The sequence below is a fragment of the Gavialis gangeticus genome, unplaced genomic scaffold (assembly GCF_001723915.1).
Source record: "Gavialis gangeticus isolate Ggan-Ray unplaced genomic scaffold, GavGan_comp1, whole genome shotgun sequence".
In the NCBI taxonomy this organism is placed as follows: Eukaryota; Metazoa; Chordata; order Crocodylia; family Gavialidae; genus Gavialis; species Gavialis gangeticus.
In genome coordinates, this window is record NW_017728993.1 from 9213760 (window position 1) to 9227740 (window position 13981).

General features: G+C 46.0%; 1 protein-coding gene across 3 annotated transcripts in view; it reads left to right on the plus strand.

Moving 5' to 3' along the window:
* Positions 1 to 13981, plus strand: part of KANK4 (KN motif and ankyrin repeat domains 4) — a 57203-nt gene that overhangs the window by 15674 nt on the left and 27548 nt on the right. For all 3 annotated transcript variants that reach the window (XM_019501195.1, XM_019501196.1, XM_019501194.1), the window contains exons 4-7: positions 673 to 784; positions 2636 to 2875; positions 6969 to 7056; positions 9816 to 10035. In XM_019501195.1, the coding sequence (XP_019356740.1) occupies positions 673 to 784; positions 2636 to 2875; positions 6969 to 7056; positions 9816 to 10035 (660 nt within the window). The remainder of the gene's footprint in view (positions 1 to 672; positions 785 to 2635; positions 2876 to 6968; positions 7057 to 9815; positions 10036 to 13981) is intronic.

Below are 13981 nucleotides of genomic sequence, written 5' to 3' on the forward strand. Positions count from 1 at the left end.
ACAAACTCAGTGGAGCTACGTAAATGTATACAACCCATGAAAAATCTGCATTTACGCAGCCCACAGTCTTTATAAAAAGCTTGTCCCATTTAGAAGCAATAAATAAAGAAGGGGAAGTGAAGTGATTTTATTCTTCTGGGATCAGGAAAGTGACACTGTTCAGTCAGAGTGATATAAAGAGGCTTTGTAGGTGAAAACCTGGCCCCCCTTTTCCTAGGAGTACAACAGGAGGGAAGGTGGATTGTGCCGCAGTGACCCCATTCCTATACAGCCCCACAAGAGACCGAAGCAGGGTGTTCCTGAGCGCACTAGACATGGATTTTAATAGTATCAAAAGTGCAAAAAGACCTATTTCTAAGGAGTCAGAGCAGAACGGCACTACAGCAGTAAAGTCTAGCTACGCTGGGAGAACATGTATAGGTGTCAGTTGCTTACCATACGTTAATGTTCCCGTGGAGATGCCTGTTAGATCTTTTTTGTTTTGTTTTGTTTTGTTTTTTGTGGGGTTTTTTAATGGCCCAGCTTGAGACTACATACAGATACATCCGCAGTTCTATAAAATGGGCAATTAACATGTTTCTGCTTACGAGCTATAGCTTGTTACAGGCATATTGATAAGGTAGAGAATAATCGTTCTATACTTTCTTAATCTGTGATTTTATATTTTGCTAGATCTCTCTCCAACCACAAGTCTTAAATCTATCATGAAAAAGAAAGGTCACGGTTTCCATGCAGGAGGTAATGGAACCAAAAAGAACCTGCAGTTTGTTGGGGTTAATGGTGGGTAAGCATCATTTAAGAAACTAAAACGGCATATTAGCATATACGTTGTCATCACCAGCTGTATCACTCAGGAAATAAGATTTTTCTTTTTCAAATCTTTGATTAAAAGCTCATTCAAAATAGAGCCTCTTTTATCCCTTCTTCAATTTAACATCAATAATTTTCCAGTAAAAGCTGATCAGAGAGCCTGGGACATCAGTACTCTTACAACGATAATGAGTGGCACTGACGTAACATCCCTGAAGACTGAGGCCCTCTTTACACAAATCCCTCAGGGCCTAATACAAAGCCCAGTTTAGTTTTTTCATTGACGTCAACTGGTTTTGGATCAGTCCTGTACTGCATGGACATCTGCATTGCAAACTTCCACATCCTGCCATCTAAAGTTCCTCAATATTGGGCTGGAGGAACTTAAATTTATGTCAGTTCATTCAAGACGAATAACAGAGACGGACCTATATGCATGACGGACCTCTGCTCCAACACATGTTAATTGGCATGCATCAAAGCAGACTTCATTAATAGTCTGCTGCAAGTCTGCTGGACTGTCCTAATTAGTGCGCTCCGGCAGCCTCTGCTTCACATGTATTCAGCATCCCCGCATTGTAAAATGGCAGTGGGGGCACTTTAACTGAAGCTCATTGAACAAGCTTTAGTTAAAACACCCTCACTGCTGAATACACACCATGCTGCAGGTGCTTTAGTTAGAGCGGCTCTAATTAAAGCGCCCCCTCACCCCAGAGCATGTATAGGGACACCTAAAAGTGCTAACTATGATGTTGAGTGTTGTACAAACACTTGTTCTCTAAGAACAGGACCGAGACCCCATCTTTTCATTATCATCCCCTTGGAGTCCCAACGCCAGATCCAGAAGGGACCTGGGTAGCTAAAATCTGCTGAAATCCCATTCCAGGATTTGGAATATTTCTGCAATCCAATCCAACCCCCCTGCTTGATGGCTGCCTAACCCTGGAAGTTCCTTCCTTTTGGCCCAAAATGATCCTTAAGCAGCTGCAGTTCTGAGTTGTTCATGTGTCCAAAATAGCCTCAGTCTGAGCACCTGCTAGGCATCTAATGCCCATCTAAGCCTGACTGGGATTTAGAAACTGGTAGAGTGAAGTCTAAACCCCTTGGGTTGCTAGATTAGGTAGATGCACTCTGAGCATGTCTTGTACACACCAACAGCATTGGGATCTTCAGCAGTCATAGTTGATTTTTTAAAAACATATCTGCTGGTGATGGAGATAGTGATACCCACCTTTTACACCTTAGCCCTGTGATTAGATCACATGCCCAGGGTGTGGGAGACGGGTTCAATTCCATCCTCAGCATGAGAGGATTCAAGCCCAAGCCCTCTGCTTCCCAGGAGAGTGCCCTCCCCAGTAGATCCTCTCTAGACCTCCTGACAAACTTTGCCTCAGTGTGGCCCAAGATGTCATGGGCCAGCAAGAAAGCAGGCAAGGAGGAGCCTGACTGTGGAACCTGGCCCACGATCTCTGAACCATTTGTACATTTTGCGTTAAATAATAATTGGCTAAAAACAAAAATAATCCTCCCCCTATCCTCTGAAATTGTTGCTGTTCAATAAATAAGATCCTGAAACTCTTGCTCATATAGAGCGATACTTGGGAAATGAGAGTGGCAATGCACCCCCAAATTCTGGCAGGAGCTCAGGTGGGTTTGGTGCCGCTCTTGTCTTTTGACCTGCTTCTATGGTGTCCAACACAGAAGTCACTGTGGGTCTTATCCAGAGCCCATCGGAGTCAAGGTGTGGGTTCAGTGGGCATTGGCTACGACCTTATAATCATTAAGGGGGAAGGAAATGTGAGTAATATATGGTGTCCTCAATTAGTTATGAAACGACTTCAAGTGAAGACACAAGCTGCGAAGACAGCTCATCAGAAGGAAATTCTGACTGCGAGACAGAGAGAAAATATGAGAGTGTAGCGCACAGACAGGTGAGAGCTGCCGACGACCGTGCCTGCGCGTCACCTGGAATCCCCCAGTGCACGAGACATGAAGATCATGAAGATGAAGAGCTGCAGGAAAGAGAAGACCCAACAATGGCCAGCACTCAGCACAAGACTGACAGGTAACCAGACAAACAAGCTAATGCTCTAGTTTGCTGCCTTTGAACAACAGTGATTTTTGTTCTGAGTTTAAGTGAAAAGGCCAGCCTGTCTGCTGTCAGCAAAAGTAATAATGTGTGTGGAAAGAGAGAAACGCTGCTATTGCCTGATTACAAGACATTCAGTGCCTGTCTGATGAGGTCAGCGGGAGCCAACCTTTTTGGCAGGTGTGCCACAAATTAACCCCTCACCATCCCCAAGTGCCACTGTCATCCCTTGTCCTTCCTCAGTCTGCTAGTCTGCTTCTTTCCCTGTGTTTCCTGCCCAAGCTGCTACTTTGCTTTCTGCTCCCAGCTCCCTCCCCAGTCTGCCATGTGCCACACAGAGAGACTGTCTGTGCCACTTGTGGCACCAGCCCTGCAGGTTGGCCATCCCTGGGCCAGGTTACCATAATTATATACATAGAGCAAGTTAATAGACTTATGGCTTCATTTTAGGATCTCATAATGCTGTTGCTACCTGTGGGGTAGAGGCTTTTGTGGGTGGGGGTGAAGAAAAATAACTCAAATTATGTAAACAGTGCTTTCAATCATTATGGCATTTATCAGGATGCCCTGGCAAAATGCATGTTACAGTCAAATGTCTCCTACATGCTGCTTTTCAAAACTGTGCATTTAAACATTAGATCTAGACTGTAAAAATCACTATTGATCTCCTGTCCCATGCCCTGTTTATTATGTTTCACAGGGCCCCTCTACCTGTGCAGGTGAAGGTGCGATGGGATCCAATGCATGATCCACACAATTGCACATCCTGCCATGCCACATGTGCATGGCAGGAGGCATGTGCATGGGATCGCGCATTAGATCCCATGTGCCTTATTGCTGGTGCTGGGGGAGCCTGGTCCTGCAGCTGCTGTGATCTCCCAGCTGTGGAGCCAGCCCTCCCCCGGCGGGTGGGAGATTGCACCTACTTTGGTCGTCCAGCCACAGGGATTTGTGGAGCACCCCCCTCCCAGTTGCTGCAATCTCCCAGCTTCAGAAGTGTTTCACACACCCCCGCACCTGGGAGATAGCAGCTGTGCCACGTGGCTGCCAGGACCCAGCATCCACAGCTGCAGGATGTTGAGTCACTGGTACCACAGGGTGCTGCCAGGATCCCACTTCCGCAGCTGTGAGACTCTGGGTCCTGGCAGCTATGGAGTGCTGTTGGCACCCACAGTGTGCAGCTGCTGAGCACTGCCAGGGCTGAAAGTCTGCTCAGCTGTGGGACTTCCAGCCCTGGCTGGGCACGGTGCACCCCTGTGGCTGGGAGCCCAGGTAGCTGAGGGGGCTCCTGGCCACAGGGAGGACCCTGCTACACATGCAAATTGAAGCTGGACACACCAGCTGTAATATTATTGCACATTTTCAGGGTTTAACTTTGTAGCTGGATGGACCTTTTTATGATGTGATGAGGAGCATTATAATAGGCTTGGTGTCATGGGATGATAGATTGAAGGATCAAGACACCCAGAAGGGCTGGGAGGTTCTAAGGGGCACAGTATTGGAAGCCCGTTGGTACCAAGGATGCATACCAGGGAATAGCAAGAGCATACAGGGACAAAATCAGGAAGGCAAGGATAAAGAAGGAGCTGCACCTGGCAAAGGAAGTTAAGGACAGCAAGAAGTTTTTTAAGTATGTTGGCCAGAAAAGAAGGACCAAGGAGGCTGTGCATCCTCTGTTAAGCCAGGGGGAACTCCTAACCAAAGATGCAAAGAAGGCAGAGCTACTCAGCAGCTACTTTGCCTCAGTCTTCACCAAATAAATGAAGCTGCCAGACACGTAATAGGGATTTGCTGGTTAAGGAAGGGGGCTAGTTGAGGGAGGAGATGAGAGATGGTCAGAGAGCTTTTGTTGGGTCTGAATGAATTCAAGTCAGCAGGGCCAGATAAGCTTCATCCCCAAGTCCCTGAAGGAACTGGTAGAGGAGTTCTCAGAGCCCTTGGCAAAGCTCTTCATGAAGCTGTGGGAGATGGGCCAGGTACCAGAGGATTGGAAAAGGGCCAGTGTAGTGCCCCTCTTTAAAAAAGGCAAGAAGGAGCAGCTGGGAAACTACAGACTGTTAACCTCACCCCAATACCTGGCAAGTTACTGGAACAGATCCTAAGGAAGGCTATTTGCAAGCATCTGGAGGATAAAAGGCCGATTGCAAGCAGCCAGCATGGACTTATGAAAAACAAATAGTGTCAGACAAATCTGATCTACTTCTTTGACAAAGCAACTACTTGGGTGGATGAAGGGAATGTTGTGGATATAGTATATCTGGACTTCAGCAAGGCTTTTGACAAGGTCCCACATGACCTTTTCATAAACAAATTGGAGAAAAGTAGTCTGGATATAGCTGCTATAAGGTGGGTCGATAACTTGGTCAATAGCCGTAAGCAAAGGGTCCATATCAGAAGTTCAGTGCAGATAAATGCAAGGTGCTGTACTTCAGGAGGAATAATAAAAAAATGCAAATACAAAATGGGGGACACCTGGCTGGATGGCAGCTCTTTGGAAAAGGAGTTGTGCATCTTGGTAGACCAGACTCAGTATGAGCATGCAGTGTGATGGAGCCGCAGAAAAGGCCAATGTGGTTTTGGGCTGCATCAACAGAAGCGTTAGGTGCAAGACCCAGGAGGTGATAGTACCTCTCTACTTGGCCCTGAAAGTACTCAGCTGGAGTACTTTCTAGCAGTTCTGGGCTCCACATTTTAAAAAGGACACGGAGAAGCTAGAGACGGTCCAGAGGCAGGAAACAAAAATAATGAAGGGCTTGGAAGGCAAGTCATACGAGGAGGAGCTGAAGGAGGTGCGCATGGTCAGCTGGCGGAAAAGGTGCTTAAGTGGGGACATGATAGCAGTCTTCAAATGCTTGAAGGGCTGCCATAAAGAAGAGGGAAAGCACGTTTTCTCTTTTGCTGCAGAGAAGAGGACGGAGACCAATGGCTTGAAGTTTCAGGAAAGTAAGTCTAGATTGGATATCCAGAAAAATGTCTTCACTGTGAGAACAGTGAGGCAGTGGAATAGATGCCTAGGCAAGTTGTGGACTCTCTCACTGGAGGTGTCCAAGAAGAGGTTGGACAGCCACTGGTTGGGGATGGTTTAGGCATCATTATGTCTATTTTCTACCATGGGCATTTCCTATGCTTCTAGGCTTTGCTGGTTGCTCCAACCCCCTCCCTTTTTTTCTGTGTGTCAGGGTGTTTTTAATCCTCCCCAGAGGCTCTGGGTGTTGGCTATAGCTAAGGCCAGGATGTGCCAATTCTTCTGCTAGGAGAACAGTTGGAGGTTCCTGGCTCGAGGGTCTTGCCTCTCCACTCGGGGTCAGACTAATCATCATATTTGTGGTCAGGAAGGAATTTTACCCATGCTCAGATTGGTATGAGCTGGGGGGGGTTTGCCTTTCTCTGCTGCGGGGTGGGGGGAGAAAGCATGGTCCTCTACCCGGGACTTCTTAAGAATATATTGACAACATTTTATAGAAGCAGGGCATTGGCTGTTGTGGTTCCCCTGCTTCACCTGTGGCAAGTTCGGGTGTTTAGGTCTATGTTTTGTCAGGGTTGAGGGTAGTCTTACATAGTGTTTAGATTATACTTGCATGAGATGGTTTGGATAAGGATGATCCTGCCTCAGGCAGGAGGTTGGACTAGATGACCTCTGGAGGTCCCTTCCAGCCATACTTCTGTATGATTTCTATGACTAGGTACTTTGCATGTGTAGCTGGTCTTAGTTAATTGCACAAATTAACCAGTTTATTGTGCAACACCTGGAAGCATAGGGGGGGCCACAAAGAGATTTGAGATGCAGCTATCCAGGCTCTCCCCACAGCCGACGGGCCTTACAGGTTCAGGGCTGGATCCAGTGACTTTTGTGGGCATTTAGTTGTTGATAAAGTGGTTTTCCTGTCAGATCCAGGAACAGAATTGATTTTTTTTAACCTTTTTAAAGTTGATTTTTTTAAATATACAGGAAATCCATCCAAATTTACAACCTGGGAACCTGATCCTATCAACATTTAGGCATGTGCTCATCATCTTTGTTCAAAGCTCTCTCTTGCAATTCATTTACAAAAATATTTTCCTTTTTTAGATACAAGCCATCAGAAGATTTTCTTAATGGCTGCCAGTTACTGAGGAAGCACCTTTCTGAAATAAGGACCACTGGTGACAAACATTTGGTACTGGTATTTTTTCAACTGGATTCAAACTCTAATCCTCCCCTGCCAGTCCTATAGCTCACTATCCGGATGGTGCAGTGCAGGGTTATTATACCACATGTTGGATGGCTTCATAAGGAGAAATGGGCCAAGCTGACTCCCAGGATTTTGGTTTTAGATTCATGGCCTCTAGAAAGTGCTCTCTCTTCTTCTAAGTTTCTGTTCACTCATGTCAGTCTCAAACCTAATGAACTCCTTCCCCACCCCGCTTAAAAAATCTTTTCCTTGTTTTAAATCAGGGGTTCACAACCTATGGCTTATGTGACAGATCTGGCCCCAGAGCCTTTGGACCCAGTCCACAGAGACGTGGCTTCAGCTCAGGGAGGGGTGGGAGTCAGGGAAGGGAAAGGGGCTGTGCCCAAGATGCACCATAGCAAGGAGAAGCAGCATAAGTGGCTTGGTCCTAGCGCCAGTTCATCTCAGACCCAACCTGACCTGGGTCATTTTGGGTTGTCATTGGAAAATGTTGCCCTGTTCTAAACCATAAGGAGACCAAAGTAGCACCCACCCATGCAAACCCCGTCCTGCATGTTATATAGGTAACAGCAAGGCAGTGGATGGCAGGATATAGGACGATTTCCTCACTGCACTGTGTCAAGCAGCTCTCAGTGCAAGAGAGACTCCAGGTCTGACTTCAAGAACTGCAATGCTGGGAAAGAATAAAGAGGCTAAATGGGATCTATCTTCCCTCCCTAACTAAACAACTGATGGTTTAGCAGGGGCCTGGGTTTCATATAGACCATCTCTCTAGGCAAGGCTAGAGTGGGGAAGGCACACAATCCTTGTAAAAACCATGGCTGCTCAGTCTTCATATATAGTGCAAGAGAGTCTAAAATTGACTAATTGATTATGCTGACTAGCTGGGAAGAAGCAGCCGATGCATCATTAGTTTTTGCTTATTTGGAAGTTTTTACTCATTGAGTGGAGAAAAGTTGCACCCGGGAGTGCCTAATGAGCAGAGCACACACCGAACCCTTCTTTTCACACAGGAGGGCTTCATCATTTAGAGAAGGGAAAAAAGTTTCACTAGGAAATTTCTTCCCTATTTATATGTAACCAAGGTATTATTTATTGTTCCACAGACACATAGCAGAAGGCTCTATTTTCTCTTCTCCTTTGGGACTGCACTGTTAGTAAAGATAGGTCTATATCAGGGGGGTCAAGCTCATTTGGGACCCTGGCCTGGATCTAGACTATGGGGCTGTTTGTGGGCTGGATCCAGCCTGGGGCAGGGGTGTAGCTCCTGAGGCCGCCACGTCAGTAGAGGTCCAGAGGTAGCAAGGGGTCTGGAGGTGGTGGCAACAGTGGGTCCAGAGGTGGCAAGAAGTCTGTGGTGAGGGGTCTGCTGGCCGTGGGAGGGGTCTGGCAGCAGCACTGGGCTCAGGGGAAGCTTGCTGCCAGCAGGGCCAAATGCACCTAAATTCTGCAGCAGGTCACAACCCCCACATCCAGTGGCCTTCAGGCTGTGTGTTTGACACCTCGTTCTGTATAGGTTTCCACCTGATCCCATGGCTACCACCATAAGATAAAATGAGCCCTGCTCACCTGCTTCTGCTGGGACACACCAGAACTGGAGAGAAGGGCAAATGGATAGTTCAGGAGCAGCTCCAGTGGTCTGGAACAAACCCGAGTGTCCATTTCCACCTCAGGTGCTTGAGGGTAGCCCTGTAGCATGTGCTTGGGGCTACTCCAGCCTGCCTGCTCAGCCTAACTGCAGTCTCTGGGGTGAACCCATAGCAGTGGGTGGACGGGGCTTATTTTGTTGAAGGTGAACCTGAGGTCTATATGACTTCCCTTCTGGCTTGCCCTAAGTTGGAATAAGGCACTTCCTTATTCCCCTGTGCCAGTTACCCATATGTTGGGTAGCAGCACCTGGAAGAAAACACCCTCCCCACAGATGCAGCTCTCTGCCCCATTCAGGCAGGAACTGGGAATAGGCAGAATCATGGTAGAGTAGAGAGCACCCCTAAATAGTAGGCAATGCAGATATACTGGCGAAGAATATTCATTGCTCTATATTGGGATGTGGAGGTGTCCAGGGGTCAGACTATGACTGAATTATACTACATAGAGCCCAGGCGACTTTTGGGCAATGCACTACCTCCTACATAAGGGTGGTGGAAAGTCACAGTTTAGCCCTGAGTTTGTAGAGCCTTTGGGGATGCTATTTTGTTTTGAAAACCAACCTGTTTGCCCAACTATTTGGGAAGAGATGTTGGATCAGCATAGACTAACTCCTGTCATTATAAAAAAAAGCACAGCTGCTGTGGTACATAAAAACAGTGTACAAGTCTTGAGCTCAGATTTGTGTCCACTGTTGCCTCAATAAATATAATTGCTGATTGAATTAAAGTAGACGGATAACTGGCTCATCAGAAGCAAATTTTCCACGTAGCAAACCTCACTCTAATAAAGTTTAGAGCTATTTACAATCATTCCCTTTATGGATGCCATTTTTAATTAAAAGAAAAATGGTATCCAACAAGCAACTACTGCTGCTTTTACAGCGTGTTTTTATATTTTCTTTACCAACACAAACCACCTACACATTTATCAGCAAATGCAAAGTTTTGTTTACTAGCCACAGAGTAAAAATCTCAGCTCTGCCAATGAACTATCAGTAGGAGACCAACCAGTCCCTCAGTCAGGCCTCTGCACCCTTGCTAAAACTAAATGAGAAGTAAAGTCCTATAAGTATCTGTGAATTGTTTGTGTTTTAGAGACATGTCTTCAATTCTGTCTGTCAAGAGTGGTTCAGGGTGTCAAGCAGGAAATCCTCCAGCCCAGAGATTGTTGCAGTGTATCTCAGGGAATTCCAGGCGATTGATCCCCAGTTACTGAAGAGGATTGTAAACCTGGCTGATGGAAATGGGAATACTGCTCTTCATTACAGCGTTTCCCACTCCAACTTTCTGATTGTGAAGCTTCTGCTAGATACAGGTAGGAATTGCGGTGTGCATGCGTGTGTGTACACGAATTATTTTGGATCACAATGTTTAATGCCTTGCTCAGATTAAAAAAAAATCTGAGCATAATTCTAAGGTGCAGCAAGCCCCCAGTTCATTGAATCAAATGGAGGGTCTATCCAATAGCTTTGGCAAAGAGTGGATAGGACTCTTACTGCTGTGAGCAGTCCCTATCAACTCAACTGGGACAAATTATAGTAGTAAGCATTTCACTTAATTGTTCGTGTTCACAAGATCAGGCCCTGCAATTAGAACAGAAACAGCTCAGCAGAAAAAAAAAACTGCATTGTAAACTACTGAACTTTTAGCTCATGCTGTAAAGAATGAAACTTCCAGCTGAGATTTTATCAGATAAAAAAGCAAGTGCTTTCAGACTGAATAAAGAAGCTTTTGCCCTTTCTTGGTTGGCAAGACAATCTGTTAAATGTTAGGGAAATGGCATATTATCATACACATCTATAAACCAATTGTTATAATAGACTTCCAAGTAACCCCAGAATATGGAGAGAAGTTTGTTCTGTTCTCTTGTTATATGCCCCAAGGCAACTAAGTTCAAAGGGGAATACTGGAGTTAAATGTTCTTTAGTTTAGACACAGTTCATTTCTAATCTACACCACCAAGAGCATAAAAGCACACACTGGAACACTAGCAGTGATGGATTTCTTAAGGGAATTTGCCGATTTGCTGTTTCTGAAATGAATGTAAGCACTTTAAGTCAATAAAAGCATAGTTTGACTAGCACTAATTGCTTGCTTCATCTGATTTAAGAGTCAATATGTCTGCTGTGAAAATCACACATTTTGAAACAAATTAATCTTGAATGCATGCATAACCCCTCCTGATGAAGCAATTTAAAGAGGCCTAAAAGGGCCTGGTTGTAAGTGAAATCAAGGTACAAATCTGCCATAGCACTTGAAACTTCAGCCTAGAAATCATCTGAGACTCTGATCTTTTAGATTGGTACATCGCTACAAACAACCTAGATTAGGGCAGCATATCTGGCAAGTGTCCCAAGGGAAACAAGCAAAGGAAAATCAGAATCTACATAGTGGTTCAATGGCTACATCAGCTCTGCAGTGTTGACTTGAATAAAACTTGGTTATGGAAGCAAGTTCACTGGAACAGATTTAGGCTGTGCATTGGGTGAAATTCACCTTTTTGTTGCACCCCATGACCTTATTGTGAGAGTTTAAACAAGTGGTACATAGGTATGTCATGAGTCAGGGTAGGACTGAATTTTACACCTCTCGAGGAGTCATGCCATGGTTCATCAGAATAATGTTGATGACCATGACCAGACTTTAACTGCTTGGAAATAAATGTTCTAGCTCTGAGCACTGTATGATGTCAACAGACACTAGGGCTTTCATTATTGCTTGGTGTTTGTAAGTCATTGAATGCACTGACATGTCAAGTAAGTAGGAGCCCAATCCTGAACACCTGAGGTCAATAGGAGTTTCATCTTTCTTCACTGGGAGAAGGATCTAGTTTAGATCACTTCCAGACTTGCCTGAGGACACAACTCTTTTGCCATGGCCTTGACCTTGCAACTAATCATTTTGCCTGAACAAGAGTCATTGCATCTCTTAAATGTTAGCAACAAGTTTAACCCATATCCTTTTATACTTGTCTTCCCTGCACTCCTTTTTATTTGCTCAATTTGCTTATACATAATTTCTTATACAAGGTCTCTACCTTCTTGTTCTCTAACTTTACATTTGAATGTTTCTCTCCAAACCCCCTTCTACTGACTCTTTTTTGTGTACAAATCTTCCAGGTGGGAGGGCAAAGGGAGAGCTATTTCTGTTCTCTCAGAAGTCAGTAGAACAGTTTCTGTTCATTTCACTAGTTTCCTTCCAATTTCTTTCTTGCATCTCCTTCCCTTCTGCCTTGAACACATTTACTTTAATTAATTATAGTATAACTTCCTCCTCTACTCAGCTTTTTTATTTCTGTTGCAACTTTTTCTCTGCAGTGCCCCTCCTTAGAAATCTCCTGTCCTTATAGATTCATAGATTCATAGACATTCAGGCTGGAAGAGACCCTGGAGGACCACTGAGTCCAGCCCCCCGCCCCAGGGGCAGGAAGTCAGTGGGGATCATAGGTTCCCAGCAACATAAGCATCCAAATGTGTCTTGAAGGCGTTCAAAGTGGGTGCTTTAACCGCCTCCAGCGGCAGTCTATTCCAAACCTTGGGGGCTTGGACAGTAAAGAAGTTCTTCCTTATGTCCAGCCTGAAACAGTCACAGAGGAGTTTGTGACCATTCAATCTTGTCAACCCTTGGGGCGCTCTGGTGAACAGATGTTCCCCCAGATACTGGTGGTCACCCCTGATTAACTTATAGGTGGCCACCAGATCACCCCTGAGCCTGCGCTTTTCCAGGCTGAGTAGCCCCATGGCTCTCAGCCTCTCATCATAAGGTCTGTCTTCCTGACCTCTGATCATGTGCATGGCTCTCATCTGGACTCTCTCAAGCTTTTCCACATCCTTTTTGACTTGTGGAGCCTAAAACTGGACGCAGTACTCCAGCTGTGGCCTCACCAAGGCCAAGTACAAGGGGATAATGACGTCCCGGGATTTACTTGAGAAGCATCTATGGATGCAAGCAAGCGTTTTGGTTGCTTTACTAGCTGCAGCATCACATTGCAGGCTCATGTTCATCTTGTGGTCAATCATGACCCCCAAGTCTCTTTCTTCCACAGTGCTAACCAGCGTAGCACTGCTGAGCCTAAAAGGATGCTGCAGGGTTTTTTCCTCCCAAGGTGGGGAACCTTGCATTTTTCAGTGTTAAACACCATCAGGTTCTCGTCCACCCATTTCATGAGCCTGTCAAGATCTGCCTGGATCACCCTCCCATCCTCAGGTGTGGATGTTTTACCCCAGAGTTTGGTGTCATCTGCAAACTTGGCGAGCCCGCTTCTAACACCAAAGTCCACATCATTGATGAAGATGTTAAATAGTATAGGCCCTAGGACAGAGCCTTGTGGGACCCCACTGGTCACCACGCACCACGACGACTGGCTGCCATCAACCACCACCCTCTGGGTCCTACCACGGAGCCAATTCCCAGCCAGCGGATCATGGTGAGCTCAAGGCCACAGTTATCCAGTTTTGCCAAGAGGTGATATTGGGATACCAGATCGAAGGCTTTTTTAAAGTCATGGTATATGATGTCAATCTCTTCCACCCTGTCCAGGTGATAGGACACCTGGTTGTAAAAGGAGATGAGATTGGTCAAGCAAGACCTACCTGCAACAAACCAGTGCTGGGTATCCCTCAGGATATTGCTTTCAGCTAGTCTGTTAAGGATGGCCTCTTTGATAATCTTTTCCAAGACCTTCCCCGGGATAGAGGTCAGGCTGATGGGCCTGTAGTTTGCTGGATCCATTTTCCTTCCTTTCTTGAAGATAGGCACCACATCGGCCTTCTTCCAGTCTTTGGGCACTTGACCAGAGCGCCAGGAGCTCTTGAAGATCTGTGCCAGGGGCTGGGCTATGATGCTCACCAGCTCCTTGAGTACCCTTGGGTGTAAACTGTCAGGGCCGGCTGACTTGAAGGTATCCAGCCTGTCAAGGTGTTCCTTCATGAGGTCAGCTTCGATGGAGGGCAAGGACTCTCCCTCACCCGGCCCTCCCTGACCTACAGTGGGCAGGGGCGTCCCAGGGGACTGGTGAAAAACTGACGCAAAGTACCCATTTAACAAGTTGGCTTTTTCATGGGCATTGGTTGTCAGTTGCCCCATCTGGTTTAGCAGGGGTCCAATGTTGCCCTTGCTTTTCCTCTGGCTCCCCACATATTTAAAAAAGGACTTTTTATTTTCCTTGATATTTGTAGCTAACTGGAGTTCAGTCTCAGCCTTGGCTTTCCTGGTTTGCTCTCTGCAAGTCCAGACTAATGCAGAGTATTCTTCCTTGGTGG